Raw genomic sequence first — 18,891 nt, forward strand, 5'->3', positions numbered from 1 at the left:
TTAATATATTAAACCTTGGCGTTTTTCTTTTTTTTTCTAAAATTGTATTTTGTTCCTGAGCTTTGTTTGTAGACTGTATTCTCTGTTGCTATGGCCCACAGGCTTTTTAAAATAAGTCTTATCTTATTTCGAGCAATGTGTTTTTATTTGCCATACACAACACAACACATCAAACACAACACAACAAAAAAATTATATCACAAGGCTAATCTAATTTAAAAAAAGTGGTGCTATTCCGCTCACTCTCAAACACCTTAAACGACTTGGGCGTCATTTGTGTTTTATTCAAAAATGAACAAATAAAAACAACAAGTTTTAAGGAACAGCACTAAAACTTAAAACGAACAGAAATTATCACGTGTATGAGAGAGTGCACCCCCTTGTCAATATCTCGCTCTTTACGAATTTTGGTTCCAGAGTTCGAATTTTGTTCCAGTTCTTTAAGAATGACCCCTGAATCACAAAGACCGTTTAATTAGAATAAATAGCTCTTTTGAAAGAATAAAAAAAATCGGGTGAAGAGCGAGGTATTGACAACGTGGAGAACCACCTCATATATGTGATAATTTCTACTCCTTTTAAGTTTTAATGTTTCTCCTTACTATCAGTTACAATAACTTGTTTTTTTATTTATTTAATTTCTGATCGTTTTTTAAATAATGCAGGGAAATCTGGCACGCCCTTCATGGAAAATTCCCTCCCCCGACTAAAAAATCTTTCCACATAACCCCCTCCCCTCACTAGAAAAAAATCCCCCTGAAAAGGTATATATACTTCACAATAACCGATGCTATATGTAAAATATGGGTGTTCGTGACTTGCAGCCCTTCCCCAGGGGACTGTAAGGGATTAAGCCATCTTCAAAAACTTGGGTTTTTCGACTATGCTGAACAAAATGGCTATCTCAAAATTTTGACCGGGTGACCTTGGGAAGAAAGAGCGTGGGAGGGGGCCCAGCTTCCCTCCAGTTTTTTGGTCACTTAAAAAGGGTACTAGAGCTTTTAATTTAGATACTAAAGAGCCCTCTCACGATGTTTTAGGATAACTGGGTTGATACGATCACGCCTGGGACCCCCTTGAAAAAACCAAACAAACTCGCATCCATGATCTTCCTTCTGGCAAAAATACAAAATTCCACAGCTTTATAGATAGGAGCTTGAAACTTCTACAGTAGGGTTCTCTGAGACACTGAATCTCATGGTGTAGTTTTCATTAAGACTCTATGACTTCTAGGGATTTGCCTCTCATTTATGGAAAATAAGACACATTTTCTGAGGCTCGTAACTTTTGATGGGTAAGACTAAACTTGATGAAACTTATATATTTAAAATTAGTATAAAAATCCGATTGCTTTGATGTATCTATTGGTATCAAAATTCCGTTCTTTAGAGTTTCAGTTACTATTGAGCCGGGTCACTCCTTTCTTACAGTTCGTTACGAACTGTTTGACAATATGCGTGTTGAACAGGGTAGTTTTTATCTATAAAAACATCACAAAAAAGAAAAGAAAAAAAAATCACCCTAAAAATCAAGACGAATGGAAGAACTAATAAAAGCAGACTCATCATAAAACACTTATTGGTAACGAACCGTAGGCCAAACTGTAGACCAAAACTCCAAAATTGGAATTTTGATTTTAGTAGTTACATCAAAGAATCAACTAATTATGCTGATTCCAAATGTATAGTCAAGTTTAGTGTTACCAATCAAAAGTTACGAGCCTAAGAAAATTTGCCAGATTTTGAAATAGAGGGATACACCCCCTAAATTCAAGGAATCTTAATAAAAATCGCTCCATCATATTCAGCGTACCAAAAAATCTTGCTATGGAAGTTTCAAGCTCCTATGTATAAAAATGTGGAATTTTGTGATTTTTGCCAGAAGACAAATCACAGATGCGTGTTTTTTTTTCCAGGGGTGATCGTATTGAAATCATGATCCTAGAAGATTGGGAGAGGGTGCATTCGAACGGAAATTAAAAGTTCTAGTGCCCTTCTTAAGTGACCAAAAAGACTGGAGGGCAGCTGGCCCCCTCCCATGCCCAGTTTTTTCCCAGAGTTATCTGGTCAAAGTTTTGAGATAGCCATTTTGTTCGATATAGCTGAAAGACCAAATATCTGTGTCTTTGGGTGTAAAATGACCCACACAGTCCGAGGGGGAGCCCTGTAAGTTATGAAATTGGCCCATTGTTTACGTTTAGTATCTGTTATTGAGAAGTATACAGACATTTTTCAGGGGGGGCAGGGGTTGTGATTGGGGTGTATTTCTATCCGGGAGAAACTTCCTTGGGAAGGGAAATTTATGGGGGGTAAATTTTCCAGAAGAAGTGTTACACCGGGGGGATTTGACAGAATTAGGCCTACTATACAAAATTCTTTTTAATTGTCTTACATTCTCTTTGCCAGATTTTCCATGTGGAGATTTTCCGCGGAAATTATTCAGGGGCTATAATCTGCTTGTTTTGATTTCCGGGAAATATTTTCCACAGAAGGGGGCATTTCTGGAGTGACTGAGAAATCAATTAGAGATTAAAGTCTTATTCAAATGAAAGAATGTTTAAGAGAATTTTTCTGGCTGAGTCGTACGCAATCAATTTTACAAGGAAGGGAGGGATTTACAGCGAGGATGAAACTGGTTGGCGGAAATTTGACGGGGGAGGCACACACTTCACGTTGGATGAAATTTCCACACGGGATTTTCCGTGACGGGGGGGGAGGTATATTCTAAAGAGGGTGAGTCAGATTTACCGGCATTATATGCTCAACAAAATAAACTAAATAAAAAAACAAGTTTTTTTTTAACTCAAAGTAAGGAGCAACATTAAAACTCAAAACGAACAGATATTATTCCATATATAAAGGGTTGCCCCCTTCTCAATACCTTCCTCTTTACGCTAAAGTTTGACAGTTGGTCCCAATTTGTTAAGAGCGGCTACTGAGACACGGTGCCGTTTAATTAGAATAGGAAGCTTATTTTTTTTTAATCCTAACAGCTTTAGCGGAAAGAGCAAGGGATTGAGGAGGGGGGAATCCTTCATATACGGAATAAAATTGCCAAAATTATTATACAAATTCAGATTTTAAATTTTCATGTACGGTGAGCCAAATTCAAACCTGGATTAGTTGAAATACGTGCAGAAATTCAACAGAAAAACAAGCTTTTTAACTAAAAGTAAGGAGCGACATTAAAACTAAAAGAGAACAGAAATTATTCCGTATATGGAAAGGACCTTCCCCTCCTCAACGCCTCACTCTTTACATTAAGGTTTGACTCTTTGACACAACTCTACTTTTTACAACAATAAATACTTAAGCGTTAAAAGCGATGCGTTGAGGTAGAAGACAGTCCCTTTCATATACGGAATAATTTCTGTTCGTTTTAAGTTTTGATGTTGCTCCTAACTTTCCGTTAAAAAAAGTTGTCTTTTTATTTGATTAACATGTATTTCCTGGAAATTTCAGTAATTTTTTATTTTCGAAGTTATAATTATAAGAAAGCAAATTAAAAAAAATATAGTTAGTTTTCAGTAAAGCGCAAATAGCACTATGAGCTTTAGAAGGTTCAGGGGGCTATGGCTCTAATCTCATTTGTGGAAGTTTCTGTCTGTTTTAGGATTCATTTATAGGATTCTAAGAAACTAAATATATTTTGAAAAATTTGCTCTCTGATTATTATAACTTTGAATATGAAAAATTACTGAAATTTCCAGGAATTGATATCATTACATGTTTTATTTAAAAAAAAGATTTTTTAACTGAAAGTAAGGAACGAAATCAAAACTAAAAAATAAGCGGAAATTATTCCGTAAATGAAAGAGGCTGTCCCCTCCTCAGCGCCACGCTCTTTACGCTAATGTTTTTATTGTTTTAAAAGTAGAGCTGTGACAAAGAATCAAACTTTAGCGTAAAGAGCCAGGCATTGAGAAGGGGACAGCCCCTTTCATATAATTTCTGTTAATCTTAAATCTTAGTGTCGCACATTACTTTCAGTTAAAAAAACTTGTTTTTTTTCTATTTTAATTAAACATATAACGATGTCAATTCCTGGAAATTTCAGTAAATTTTTGTTTTCAAAGTTATAATTATAAGAAAGCGAATTTCTAAAAATCTATTTAGTTTTCAGTAAAGTGAAAATGAAGATATGCCCTTTTGAAGATTTAGGGGGCTATAGCCCTAATCTCACTTTTGGTACTTTCTGTCCATTTAAGGGTTGATCTATATCAGTGTCTTTCTGTTTGATGTGATTATGTATATTAATTTCTGTTCGCTCTGGATATCGTATATTAGTCATTTCTGTTCATTCAAAGTTTGAATTTTTGTAATACTATATTTCCACTCGTCTTAGGTGTTTATATGGCTCTTTACCTTTTCGACCCTTTTCTCAATAGCATTTTTTCATTTTTTTTTGTTCGTTTTTACTTTACACAGTCTTAGTTTTGGTTAATGTTAGAAGTATTTGTGAATTTTTTTTAAAGTGCTTAAACGTGAATTAAATCTGATTCCCACAGGGCTTCAAAGTGTAAAATTTTTTAGGTTGGATAGGAGGCATTGATTTTTAGCTACTCAAAAGTTGTTCCAAGATATTGCAAATGCGTTATTTTGATAAACTTTCTGCATATAATGTTATTTTATGTCACAATCTCCACCCAAGCTATAATTAGCCTCCATTCTTCTTTCTCTTTGCCCCATGCTCTTCCTTTCTTTCCCCAACAGTACCTGAAAGTTTCAACTTCGTTTCCCAAGCCGTCCATAATATACTGCCAATATGCTGTTTCGATGACCTAAATGTTCATCTATCTCCAAGCTGTTCTAAAAATTTTACAGATTCTGGTTGTATGATAGCCTGGGTACACATAATACATTTTGACTTAGGTATAACCTTTTCCTCAAGACAGAACCCGACGGCCACTTGCCACTCCCCTTTCCTAAGCCCTCCTTAAAATTTTATACTTAATACCCCAGGCCGTTCCCTTGATATCACAAATACATCATTTTGATAGCATGGAAAGGCAAAGTGTCTCTTGATGTATCTTGTAATTTAACTCTACAAAGACTGTAAGTCCTACAGGAGCTGACACTGCAAAAATATTTTATTGGATCAGAGACATAAATTTTTTACCCCACCCCCGAACTCAGAACCCCTTGCCCAATTCTCCCCTTTCTTTCTCCAACGGTGCCTCAAGTTTTAATCTAAACCCCTAATCCGTTCGCAAGATATTGAAGATATACAATTTCGATGACCCAGACACACAGAGCGTCTTTTAATTGGCCTCTACCCCCTATCCTAAGTAAAAATCTGAGATCCACTTAACTCCACATTAAGACTCCCTGGAACTTTAAACTTCATCCCCCAAACGTTCATCAGCATACCCCATCTAAATATTCATTGAAGTCTTGTGTTAATACCCTTATTCGTTCTTGAGATGTTGCAGATACATCTGTTTGGCAACCTGAATAAACAAAGCGTCTTTTGATTTAGCTTAATTTCCCCCCCCCCCCAGCATTCCAAGAAAATTTCAACTTAATATCCTTAGCCGTTCCTGAGATATTGCATGTATACCCTTTTGACCAACTGGATGTCTTATAATTGTCTTATAATAATTGTAGTAATGTTATAGTAATAGTAATAGTATATAATAATTAGTTACAGTAATTGTCTTAAACATAATGTCTTATAATTTACTTCAACATCTTTCTCATCATTCCTCAGAAGTTTCAATTTAATATCCCTATTTGTTCCCGAGATATTGCAAATACACCCTTTCGCAGGCGGGCAAACACATAGTATATTTTGATTTAGCTCAGCATAATTCTCTCAAAGTTTCAGCTTAATACTCTTAACCGTTCAAGGTGCATTGGACAAGCCCCTTTTTCTATTATAAAACATATGTTCAACAATTGCTAATTTGCATTATAATGACTTTTGGTCCAGGGCCTATGGGGTCATGTCATCTTGGCATCCAGATTTATTGAAAGTTTCGACTATTTAGAACATAATGGCTATCATAAAATTTCGATCCGATGTCTTTGGAGGTTACAGGGGGAGTGGGTAGTAAAACAGGGCATAGGAGGGGGCTGGTTTCCCCCAATAACTTCGATAAAAAGAACTCGAGAACTTTCAATTCCCAATCAATTGAGCCTTTTCTGAAGTTTATATGACCACCCATTTCACATGAGGGAGCTTTGGAAAAAAATTAATCCTCTTAACCTACTGTATAAAGAGACAAAGACGCTTGGCAGAAAATAGCTCCAGGTCTCCAGCCTGTGAAATCACACAATTGGGACGGACCTGAAGTTAATAGACACGGCGAATAATGATATAAAGATTGTTTTCAGACCTAGTTGTCTGCAAACAGCTGCCAATTTTATGGATTGTTTTCACATCTTAGCTATGCAACAGACAAAAAGGCTTCAATGAAACCTTAAATGTGTACTGCAGTGTCCCTAATCGGTCATAGAGCTGAGGTGATTGAAAGCTTTTTGACTTTCTACATTAGTTTCAAATTTATTATTACTGACGGAAAATCTATAGAAACCTTTCTTGGAACGAATGCATTAGGCATCTAACCAGTTACGCAACACTTTAAATCGAAAAATTTAAAAGGAATGAATAACCAACGAAGAAATATACCACGCTGCCAACCATACCCCGATTCTTGAAATCGTTCGCAGACGCCGTTATATGTGCTTGGGTTATACGTTGCTGATGGGTACGGAAAGCTGAAACACGTTGTGTTGGATGCCCCCTGTCTCGGCTAACAAGGGAAATAAAAAATAACTCAAGGTTGGTTTCTTGAGAAAAGCTGACAAGGCCTTCAGAGGGCTGCGGGTGCTGGACAGGCCATATACCTCCAGGCCCAGAAGGACCTTAGTCTAAGTATGAGGAAGCAAAAGGAAGATTGAAAGAAAATGTGGTATTTTGCATAACGAAAACAAATTATGTGGCACTTAAACGAATATATGTCTTCTAACAGGCAAGTTCTTTCAGAAAAAATTACTATCTAGTCTTAACATTTAGCAAACATGTGTTCTCAAGTAAATTTTAGGCACATTCTCTTGTTATCGTTATTTTAATTGCTTAAAAGCTAGAATCCCCGAGCATTTCAAAACTAAAATCGTCGGATAATTTATTTTCTGGTATTTAGTACTATCAGTTTTGGTTCTATACCTAAATAAGATTATTTTTAGAGAAAGACTTCTCTTTGTTTCGTAAGTCAGAAACGATAATTCAAAAGAGGGCACGTAACACAAACCGGATTTTAAAAGCGGGCAGAAAAACAGAAAACTGTGTTTCGGATTTTTACCTGTTACAAAAAAAACTATTATTACAAGGAAAAATAGCTTTTAAGCATCCAGGGTATGACAAAAGCAATTTGATATATAATCTCATACTTACAAATATTTCTGAGCGCGAGAAAAGGGAACATTATGCAATGCTGAAATTAGACAAGAGGATGTAAATCCCCTAAAAAAAAAAAAAAAAAAAAAAAAAAAAAAAAAAAAAAAAAAAAAAAAAAAAACTTCAAACAACAACATTTCCATTATCAACTGTTTAGCAGCATAATTTCAAATTTGACATTATAGGTGTCATTAAAAAAATAATCTTAGAACAAAGTACATCGAATATATATTAAAAAAAAACAAAAGGGACAAGCTATCAACTTTCATCAGCCTACATCTGATGGAACAATTTAGCAAACGTAAACTATTTACGTAGTTCTGCCCACGATTATTAGCCGCATCGTATTCATACTACCAAAAAAGTGACTAAAGCTGAACGTTCTTATTAGTTCCAATAGCCTTTGAGCTCAATAGTAACCTTGGAAAAATATACCTAGTAAATTCAACCCCCTGTTCGTTCACGGAGGACTCACGGAGGGGATTCGTTCAACAGTCCTGAATTTTCGTGATTTTAAAAATAAGTCTAAAAAGTGACCCAATTAGAAATACTGCTAACCGTGGTCTTTTTAGTTTTCCTGGCAGGAACAGGCGAAGCGAGGAGCATTATCAGTGATCACAAGAATATCCTAATCCTAAAAATTGTCACAGAATTCAATCCAGCGTTTTTTTGCTTTACAACTACTTCTTGACTTGGAAGTACAGGGGCCCCCGGAAGAGATAGAGGGTAGATAGAGCATTTGACCGCTCTACAAGACAAATCCAGAGGAATCATGAATTTCTTGAAAAAAAAAACAACTTATTTTATAGCCTTCTTCCTCTTCCTGCCTTTCTGCCCAGCGGTAGTATTCACTAGGATTGCAATGATCTTTTTATTTGCTCGAGCAATTCTTATGAACGTACTGCACCCACGCCAATAGGGGTCGTTCCTTCCTTTACGACCGAAAGAAACTTATCCATGTAAGAAATAACAGCACCCATTCAAGGGGTGTTCCTTCTGAATTTATTGCTTGACCACAAGCTTCACGGAGACATGGTTTCACATAAAAATTAGTATTTCGCACCCATATTGGCTAGAGAAACAAATGCTGTAAAACAAACTATTTCCAATGTGAAGGAAAATGTCAAGCCTAAACGCATGAATGGAGAGTGCCCATTCCTGTTTGACAAAATTCATATTAAATACTGCCAAAGGAGAGAAATGAATAAGAGGAAAACATGAATATAGTATGAAATCTGCAAAAAGCTGAATCTCAACGGATCATAAACTTTTCCAATAAAACATATTTTTTTTTATTGCTACATTTAAGTATTATCAAAAATGACGGAACATGGCTATATTTGCTAACTTTTCTTTTAATGATTAAAACATTTCAAACGTCTCTTCATAGAGTTAAAAGGTCCCTTGTAGCGACCACTACTATAAATACTCGGCAACTAATTGACTGATAAACTTTTTTAAATTCTAGCCATAAGATTTTCTAGTGAAGACAATCAGTGCAAACCAGGTTACATTTCCTCTTCCAATTTTATCTGAAGAAAAGATCAAAGTGGGAACTTCCTTAGCGGGGGGTAAACCTAGGTTCTGACGCTTAGGTAGCCAAATTGTGTGCCATTCAGTGAAAGAACAGTTGCCAGCGCTTACACCCCCCCCCCGAAAAATACACCCGAAGGAAATAACATCCCCCGGGGAATACCCCTCCCTAGGAGGGGTATTCCCCGGGGAGGAGTTGTTCCTAGGAAAGGAGTTGTTCTTTCCACAAGACCTTGCTCTTTACTCTAAAGTTTTGACTTTTTGCTCTAATTCTATAAGAACGATTCCTGAAACACAATGGCCATTTGATTAGAACAACAAGCTTTGTTTTAAAATTCTAAAAAAAACATAAAAGAATGAGATCATGAGGACGAGGCAACCACTTTCATATACGTTATAATTTCTGTTCGTTTTAAGTTTTGCTGTTGCTCCTTATTATTAGTCGAAAAAATTTGTTTTTTATTTAATTTCTGACCTTTTTAAAATAATACCGGGAAATCCATGAAAAATTCCAGTACTTATGTATTATACGCCTCTCAGTCAAGCTTACGATTAAATAAGAAAAAAACAAGTTTTTTACTGTAACTAGGGAGCCATGTTAAAACTTAAAACGAAGAGAAATTATTCCGTATACGAAAGGGGTTGTTCCCTCCTCAACGCCTCGCCCTTTACGATAACGTTTGATTCTTTCTCACAGCTCTACTTTTCAAAACAATAAAAACTTTAGCGTAAAGAGCAAGGCGTTGAGGAGGGGACGGCCAATTTCATATACAAAATAATTTCTGTTCGTTTCAAGTTTTAATGTCGCTCCTTACTTGCAGTTAAAAAAACTTGTTTTTTTTTATTTAATTTCTGAACGTTTTTGAGTTAATGCATGTTTTATTTTTGGCTCACCGCACATGAATAGTTAAAAAGAAATTTACATATTATTTTTTTTGGCTAAATGGGTTTTTCATAGTTTTGATCGGACGATTTTGACAAAAAGGGGTGGACGAGTACGCCTAGTGCCCTTCAACTTTTGATTACTTAAAAAGGCAAATAAAAATTTTTATTTTTTTATGAACGTTTTTATTAGTAATAAATATACGTTACTCACAAATTAACTTAAGTAAAGAACATCTATATTTTATATTTTTATTACGTATATGAGGGGGTTCAGCCTCCTTTCCATACCTCGCTCTTTGCATTAACGCTTGAATTCTGTCCCAATTTTCTAAGAATGACCCCTGAATCACTAATGCTGTAGAATAAATAGTTGAAATTACTGAAAATACTTTAGCGTAAAGAGCAAGGTATTGTGGAAGAGACGAGCCCCCTTATATACATAATAATTTCTGTTCGTTTTAGGTTTTAATGCTTCTCCTGACTTCCAGCTGAAAAAGCTTTTTTTTTTCATTTATTTTCTAATTTTCCTTCGTCAATACCTCGCTCTTTGCACTAACGCTTGAATTTTGTCACCCAATAACGAATTTTGACTCCCCAATAACCATTAATACAAGTAAACAATGGTCAAACTTTGCAACTTGCAGCCCCTTCCCCGAGGATTGCGGGGAATTAGGTCATCCCGATAGACATAATTATTAGGTTTTTGACTATGCTGAATAAAATGTTATCTCAAAATTTTGATCCGGTGATTTTGGGAAAAATGAGCATGGGAGGGGGCCTAGGTGCCCTCAAATTTTTTTGGTCTCTTAAAAAGGGTACTAGAACTTTTAACTTCCGTTAGAATTGGCCTTCTCGCAACATATTAGGACCAAGGGTCGATAGGGTCACCCCTGGGAAAAAAAACACGCACCCGTGGTCTGTCTTCTGGCAAAAAATACAATTCTACATTTTTGTACATAGGACCTTGAAACTTCTACAGTAAGGTTTTCCGATGCACTGAATCTCTGATGGTGTGATTTTCGTTAAGACTCTTTGACTTTTAGTTTGTTTCCCCCTATTTTCTAAAATAAGACAAATTTTCTCATGCTCGTAACTCTTGATGGGTAAGACTAAACTTGATGAAGCTTACATATTTAAAATCAGCATAAAAATGCGATTCTCTGTGTGTAACTATTGATATCACAATTCTGTTTTTTAGTTCTGGGCTATGTATTTGTAAAGTGGGGGGAGGGGGGTGGTTAAGCATGGTGGGTCTGCATACAAAATATGTTAGGAACAATTATCCTGCATATTGTGAACAAAGAACTGTTTTCTGACTTCAAACTGTCCAAACACTTTACACCCCCCCCCCCTTATGTGCAAATATATTTCCCAAATTACATTTTTCCCATCTATTTTGTCACTTGTTTTTGTCTTGTTTCACACTAAGCTGAAAGAAACTAACGAAGAAACCGGTTTGTTCTCGAGATTTACACAGCATAGACTTGAGTGGGTGGTGTATAATACACAATTACCAAAATTCCTTCCCCTACGTAAATCAAAAAAACAAAGCTCAGTTAAAATTTTCAAATTTGGAAAGCCTTATCTTCCACGAGGGGTATTTACCGGGGGAATATTTTTCTCGGAGGATATTTTCCGGGGGAATATTTCCTGCGGGGCATTTTCCAGGGGTTATTTTTCCGGGGGATAAACGCTGGGGGGGGGTTAACGCCTAGAGCCAAAATACAACTCCATGCGGGCAAACACTTTTGTTCTGTTTTAAACAAGATTCAAAACATTCATATTTCAGTTTGGCAAAATTATGCTTAAAATAGCTACTAGCTTCTTGTTGATAAAAAAAAACTTTTTTAACTGAAAGAAAGGATCAATATTAAAACTTAACACCGACCAGGAATTTTTCTGTATGAAGGGATATGCCTGCACCTCAGTACCCCTCTCTTCACTTTAAATTTTTTAAAAACTTTTAAGAAAATTCCTTATTCTAATTAACGTTCCTTGTGTTTCAGGAGTTGTTCTTTAAGAATCGAGACAAAAAGTCTAACTTTGGCTTCAAGAGCATTGAGGAAAAGAAATTATTCCGTATATAAATACGGAGTGATTTCTGTTCGTTTTAAGTTTTAATATCGCTCCTTACTTTCAGTTGAAAAACGTGTTTTCTTTATTTAATTTCTGTTCGTCATATGTTTACTATATATATTTACTACTGTTTCACCCTTCTACTTATTATAGACTAACTTGCTGTTTTTTTTTTGTTTTTTGTTCTTTGTTTTTATTTTTTTTTCTCTTCTATTTTTCGTTCTTTTTTGTTTGTAGCACACCCTCGCAAGCGACGCTTTTGGCGTGCTACCGATTGATTTTGTCTCTGTTATTTCTTTTGGATAATAAATTCAAACTACTACTACTACTACTATATAGCGAAAATATATACCGGGAAACCCACCTCCCTCCCAATAGATATTCCCAAACCCTAAGAAAAATTTCTCCATTGAAAGTTCTCCCGCTTATAAAACTCTCCCTCCTCATCTTTACTGCAAATTCCCCGCAGCAAATTTCTTGCCCATAATTCCACCGGGAAAATTCTCCTCAGCATACTCTCATTCGAAAAAAACACTTGTTTTTTATTTAACTTCTGATCGTTTTTCAATCCGCGACAGAAATCCCCCTATGTGGGAGTTTTTTTCCGGATCCCCCACACAATGGAAAGTTTCTCCCGCGGAAAATTTCTCCATGGAGAACTGATCCTGGTGGTATTTCCCCATGCAGAATTTCTTCCGCGGAAATTCCTTGCATAGAAAAATCCCCCGAATGATTCCAACCCTGGTGAAAATTTCCCCAGAAAATCTTCCCGTGTACAATTGAGTCGTAAAAGAGAAAATAAGACGAATAAAACAAATTTACTATAGGAATTCTGGCAAATTGCCTTTGAAAGCTCACACACAGAAACTTCCTTTCCAATGGAAAATTATTTCCGTAGAAAATCCCCCCGCAGAAATTCCTCTTCCCTCTGCCCCGAGAAAGTGTGGATACTTCACAATAACAAATTCTACATGTAAACAATGGGCAAATTTTACAGCTTGAAGCCCTTTCCCCGGGATCTCTGGGGGGAGGGGGGATTATTTCATCCCCGAAGACATAGTTGTGTGACCTTTCAACTATGCTGAACAAAAAGACTATCTCAAAATTTTGATCTGCCGACTTTAGAAAAAAGTGACATGGGAGGAGGGCTAGTTACCCTCCAAACTTTTTGTTTACTTGAACAGGGGACTAAAAAATTTTAATTTCTTTTTAAATGAGCCCTCTCCCGATCTTCTAGGACCATCGGTTGAAAACGATAACCCCTGAAAAAAAACACACATCCCCGATCTTTCTTCTGGCAAAAAAAAACAAGAAGAAAGAGCAAGAACAACAAAATTTCACATTTTTGCAGATGGGAGCTAAAAACCTTTAAAGTAGGGTTCTCTGATACACTGAATCTGATTTTCGTGACTTTTGAGAGATGTTTCCTCCACTTTTCGAAAATAAGACAAACTTTCTCAGACTCGTAACTCTTGATAAGAAGCATTAAATTTAATGATTTTTATATCTGTGAATCAGCATAAAAAGCTTATTCTTTTGATGTGTCTTTTGTAATTAAAATTTCACTTTGTAGAATTTCGGTTACTATAGGGCAGATTCACTCCTTACTTTTAGTTCGTTACCGCGAACTATTTGACACTGGCAAAATGGCATTCTTTTTACTCGAAAGTCTTTTTCTGGAAAGTTTCCTAGATAAACTTCTGGGAATATTACTTTCAGTCGGACATAACAAGCGGAATTTAATTAGCGACATCGCTTGGTCGTTTTCAGTAAGCAAAACTTACCATCTTATGTGAAAGCTTAGCATAAGGCATATACCTGGAGAATAATAACTTTTTGTCACACCAAAATGCTTCTGATACGACGGAAGGGGTTACAGGATTATTCTGAATTTTGAGGAGCTCATATAGTTCGATTTCAGTTCGTTTTGGATCGATTCTCAGAGAAGCTGTCACTTCTAGCATTACTGCTGAACCAAAAGTTGCTCTCAGGTATTCCTGATTTTCTTAGGGCACCAGCTTGTGTTTCTTATAATGGTGGTCCAGAGGAGGGAGCACCACTAACTGGCTTCGTCCTAGTTCAATTTCTGTGGCTTATACTTAAATTTATAGGAATAAAAGAAGGAACATGGCACATAAATATATGGGACATGGGAGAAGGGGACATGGGGGCTTAGCATAAGGCACACTCCTGCAGAATAACAACTTTTTTGTCGCATGAAAATGCTTCTGACACGACGGAATGGGTTATATAGGACTATCTTCTGAATTTGGAGGAGCTTGCATATACCTCGGTTTCGCTTCGTTTTGGATTGACTCTAAACGACAGCCAGAAGTTGAAGCCGAACAGAAACTTGCTATCAGGTATTCCGGATTTTTTTTTTTTTTTTTTTTTTTTTTTTTTTTTTTTTTTTTTTTTTTTTTTTTTTTTTTTTTTAGAGCATCAGCTTGTGTTTCTGTTTCTATATGATATTGACCTTAATATTTGAAAAATTCTTTTCATAAAGGAACAACAAATTTATATTGTTAACTATAATAATTTTCGTCTTACAATGGTGGGTCCAGAGGAGGGGGATACAACCACCTGGCTTTGGTCCAGTCCAATTTCTGTGGCTTTTAGTTACAATTATCAACCAGTTCCTGGCAACAAACTGTAAGCACAGAACGACTTGGATCAATAGTAACCGAATCTCGAAAAAAAATGAGCTTTGATCAAAATATATGCATAAAAAAACTGAATTTTTATACTGATAAAAAAAATATAAAGTTAATTGAGTTTAATGTTACTCATCAAATTCTTGAAAAAAGGGGGAGGTAAAAACCCCCAAAAACTCAAGTGATATTAATGAAAATCACACCATAAGATTCAGCATATCAGAGAATCCTACTATGGAGGTTTCAAGCTCCTATATACAAAAATGTGGAATTTTTTTCCAGAAGAAAGATCACAGAGAAAGTAAGATGCCAAAACAATAGATACATCAAAAGAATTGAATTTTTATACTGATTTAAAGTATGTAAAGTTCAATGAGGTTAATGTTACCCATTAAAAATTAAGAGCCTGAAGAAATTTACGCAATTTTTGAAAAAGGGGGAAACACTCCCAAAACTTCACACACCATCACACCATAAGATTCAGCATATTAGAGAACTCAACTGTAGAGGTCTCAAGCTCCTATATACAAAAAGTGGAATTTCTTTTTTCGCCAGAAGAAAGATAGGCTACGTGTGTTTGTTTCAAACAGTTCGTGGTAACGAACTGTAGTAAGGAGCGACCCGGCTCAATAGCAACCAAAACTCTAAAAAATGGAATTTTGGTACCAATAGCTACATCAAAAGAATCACATTTAATGCTGATTTTAAATATATAAGTTTCATCAAGTTTAGTCTTATCCATCAAAGTTACGAGCCTGAGAAAATTTGCGTTATTTTAGAAAATAGGGGGAAACACCCCCTAAGAGTCATAGAATCTTAACGAAAATCACGCCATCAGATTCAGCGTATCAGAGAACCCTACTGTAGAAGTTTCAAGCTCCTATCTACAAAAATGTGGAATTTTATATTTTTCGCCAGAAGACAGATCACGGATGCGTGTTTATTTGTTTGTTTGTTTTTTTGTTTTCTTTTGTTTTTTTTTTTCAAGGGCGATCGTATCGACCCAGTTGGCCTAGAATGTTGCGAAAGGGCTCATTCTAACGGAAATGAAAAGTCCTAGTGCCCTTTTTAAGTGAACAAAAAAATTGGAGGGCACCCAGGCCCCCTCCCACGCTAATTATTTTCCCAAAGTCAACGGATCAAAATTCTGAGATAGCCATTTTATTCAGCGTAGTCAAAAAACCTTTTAACTATGTCTTTGGGGACGAATTACTCCCCCACAGTCCCCGTGGGAGAGGTTACAAGTTCAAAACTTTGACCAGTGCTTACATATAGTAATGGTTATTGGGAAGTGTACAGGCGTTTTCAGGAGGATTTTTTGGTTGGAGGCAGGGGTTGTGAAGAGGGGGATATGCTGGGGGAACTTTCCATCGAGGAATTTGTCATGGGGTAAGAAAATTTCCATGAAGGGAGCGCAGGATTTACTAGCATTACTTAAAAAAACAATGAAAAAATAAATATGAAAAAGTTTTTTTCAGCTGGAAGTAAGCAGCAGCATTAAAACTTAAAACGAACAGAAATTATTACCCATATGAGGGGCCTCACCTTCTCCTAATACCTCGCTCTTTACACTAATGTATTTTTAGTAATTTCAACTATTTATTCTGCGGCTTTTATGATTCAGGGGTCATTCTTAGTGAATTGGGACAAAATTTAAGCTTTAGTGTAAAGAGAGAGGTACTGACGAGGGGGCGAACCCCCTCATATATGTAATAAAAACATGAGAATACAAAAGTTCTTTACGTAACCTAATTTATAAGTTACGTATATCTTTTACTTATAAAAAGATTCGTAAAAAATTAAAAGTTCTAGTTGCCTTTTTAATTAACCGAAAATCGGAGGGCAACTAGGCTTCCTCCCCCGCTCTTTTTTCTCAAAATCATTCGATCAAAATTATGAGAAAGCCATTTAGCCAAAATGGCTTCTCAACGTCCCGCTTTTTACGCTAAAGTTTTTTACTGTTTTAAAATGTAGAGTTAAGAGAAAGAGTCAAACTTTAGCGTAAAGAGCGGGGCGTTGAGAAGGAAAAGCCCCTTTCATATACGGAGTAATTTCTGTTCGTTTTAAGTTTTAATGTCGCTCCTTACTTTCATTTAAAAAACTTGTTTTTCTTTTATTTAATTTTTTTCAGGGGCGACAGTATTGAACCAGTGATCATAGTAGATCGAGAGAGGACTTATTTGGTCGGAAATCAAGAGTTCCAGTGCCCTTTTTAAGTGACCAAAAAGAATAGACGGCGGGTTGGCACCCCTCCCATGCTACTTTTTTCCCCAAAGTTGAAGGACAAAATTGTGAGATAGCTATTTTGTTCGGCATAATTAAAAGGTCAATTAAACTATGCCTTTGAGGATAAAATGACCCCCCCCCCACAGTCACTGGGGATAGGAGTGAAATTATGAAATTTACCCCTTGTTTACGTATAGTATTTGTTACTGAGAAGTATGAAAACATTTTTTGGAGGGTGAATTTTATGTTTGGGGGAATTTTCCAAAGTCAGAATTTTCACGAGGAGGGAAGTTTCCGTGGTTGACCTTTTCAGAAGAAGTTTTACACTGGGGGATTTTACCAAAATTCCTATACAAAATTCTTTTCCATACCTTACTTTGTCTTTGCCGACTAAATTTAACCTTTGGAGATGTCCCAGGCGAAATTTTCAGTTGGGTAGGAACTGTCCGAAGTTTTCTCATGGGGGAGAAATTCCACGGGAGACATTCTCAAAGGGGAGTTTCAGGCGAAAGCAAGTTTCCTCTGGGGGCCAGGGATTCTGAAAATATTTTTCTGCGAAGGGTGCATTTGGAAAACGACACGGGGAGATAATTTACGTGAAGGAACTTTACTTTGAAAAATTATTCGTGGGGGGAGAGAATTTCCCTTGGGGGGGGGGTGAGCTGGATTTTCCGGCATTATTAAAAACAAATCAGCAATTCGTTAGAAAAAATCACGTATTTTAAGCTTAAAGTAAGGAGCAGCATTAGAACAAAAACAAACGGAAATTAATACGTAAATGAGGGGGTTTCCCCCTCCTCAAAATCTCACTTTTTACGCTGAAATTTGAATTTTTGTCTCAATCCTTTCAGAAAGATTCCTGAAAAATCGGGTTCGTTCCATTAGAATAAGAAGCTTTTCTTTAAAAGTTCTAAATTAATTTAGCGTGAAGAGTGATGTATTGAGGAGGGGGCAGCTCCCCACTTATGCGGAATAATTTCTGTCCGTTTTAAGTTTTAGTATTGCTCCTTACTTTTAGTTGAAAAAACCTGTATTTTAATCAATACGAATAAAAGATAAGATATAGCTAGTAGAGAGACAAGACATGGGGGAAGGGGAGCAAAAATATCCTTCGAGCCGGATTTGAACCAGCGACCTATGGATGACAATTCAAACCTCTACAGTCCACCGCTCTACCAACTGAGCTATCGAAGGCTTGCTATATCGAAAAAATTAAAAATAAGTATAAGTACATACACCTTCAAAGCAGGGCGTGGCTTAGGAGTGCTACTAGCCATAGCTGACATTGATTATATGTTGTTTCATTTTCCACTTGTGATTTTTGTTTCGTTGGTATATACAAGACATTTTTAGGCCAAGCTAAAAAAAAAAGAAGGAAAATTCCAGTCTGTGGTACCATCTAATATTTGCTATTGATTTTTATGTTGAATTTATAGTAGTCCATTCAACAAGATATTTACATAAACCGTACTAGGTAAGCCACTAATGTAACATGAAAAGCAAAAAAGAAAGCAAATGCACTTATGTACATGGTTGCTAATCCGATGAAAAGGAATTCGTACCCCAGCATTTCAAAGCTCCTAACGACATCAAATGTTACCGAGTTATCACAACGAGGTACATCGGAAAAGTGGGAGGTTCACAGTACTCGGTAGTCGTGTCAAAACCGGGATCAGCAACCACTGATACAGCGTTTTTCTGGATTGGGAACTAGATGTTTTAGAAAGCTCGTGATTGGTCATTTTTCGCAACGAAGCGTTTCGATTAATAGGTAAAATCGATCACTTTGTCTTTATTATTACATTCAGCTTGTATTGGCGAAAAACATTTGCTGCTTTGTGATCCCAATCTGAAATACTTTCCAGACGAATGAATGACGGCGATGCCGGGAGTATCAAATCTTATCAGCAGGCTAAGCCGTATCGAAGGGGCGAGGGGGGGGGGGTTATCACACTTACCCCCTCCCCCCAAAAATCCGACTTGCGAAAACGTAACAAAATGCCCATAAACAAATTGTACTCATGTATTATAGCGACCCCAGTCAAGTTCTTGATCTGAGTACATCTGTTACACCTGACGAAAACCGATTTATCTGTCTGTATTCGGAGACAATCAGCTT

The 18,891-nt window shown here is 36.4% G+C and overlaps 1 protein-coding gene and 1 non-coding gene across 8 annotated transcripts in view; both read right to left on the minus strand.

Moving 5' to 3' along the window:
* Positions 1 to 18,891, minus strand: part of LOC136029875 (tetratricopeptide repeat protein 7B-like) — a 235,461-nt gene that overhangs the window by 79,565 nt on the left and 137,005 nt on the right. For 2 of the 7 annotated variants that reach the window (XM_065708347.1, XM_065708345.1), the window contains exon 11: positions 18,009 to 18,131. The exons of the other annotated variants lie outside the window; for them this stretch is intronic. In XM_065708347.1, coding sequence (XP_065564419.1) covers positions 18,042 to 18,131 — 90 coding nt within the window. In that variant the 3' untranslated portion in view covers positions 18,009 to 18,041. The remainder of the gene's footprint in view (positions 1 to 18,008; positions 18,132 to 18,891) is intronic. 7 annotated transcript variants of the gene reach the window in all.
* Positions 17,880 to 17,966, minus strand: Trnay-gua (transfer RNA tyrosine (anticodon GUA)). The gene is given in 2 exon segments: positions 17,880 to 17,915; positions 17,930 to 17,966. It is a non-coding gene; the product is annotated as a tRNA-Tyr (tRNA).

Source organism: Artemia franciscana, chromosome 8, assembly GCF_032884065.1.
Source record: "Artemia franciscana chromosome 8, ASM3288406v1, whole genome shotgun sequence".
In the NCBI taxonomy this organism is placed as follows: Eukaryota; Metazoa; Arthropoda; class Branchiopoda; order Anostraca; family Artemiidae; genus Artemia; species Artemia franciscana.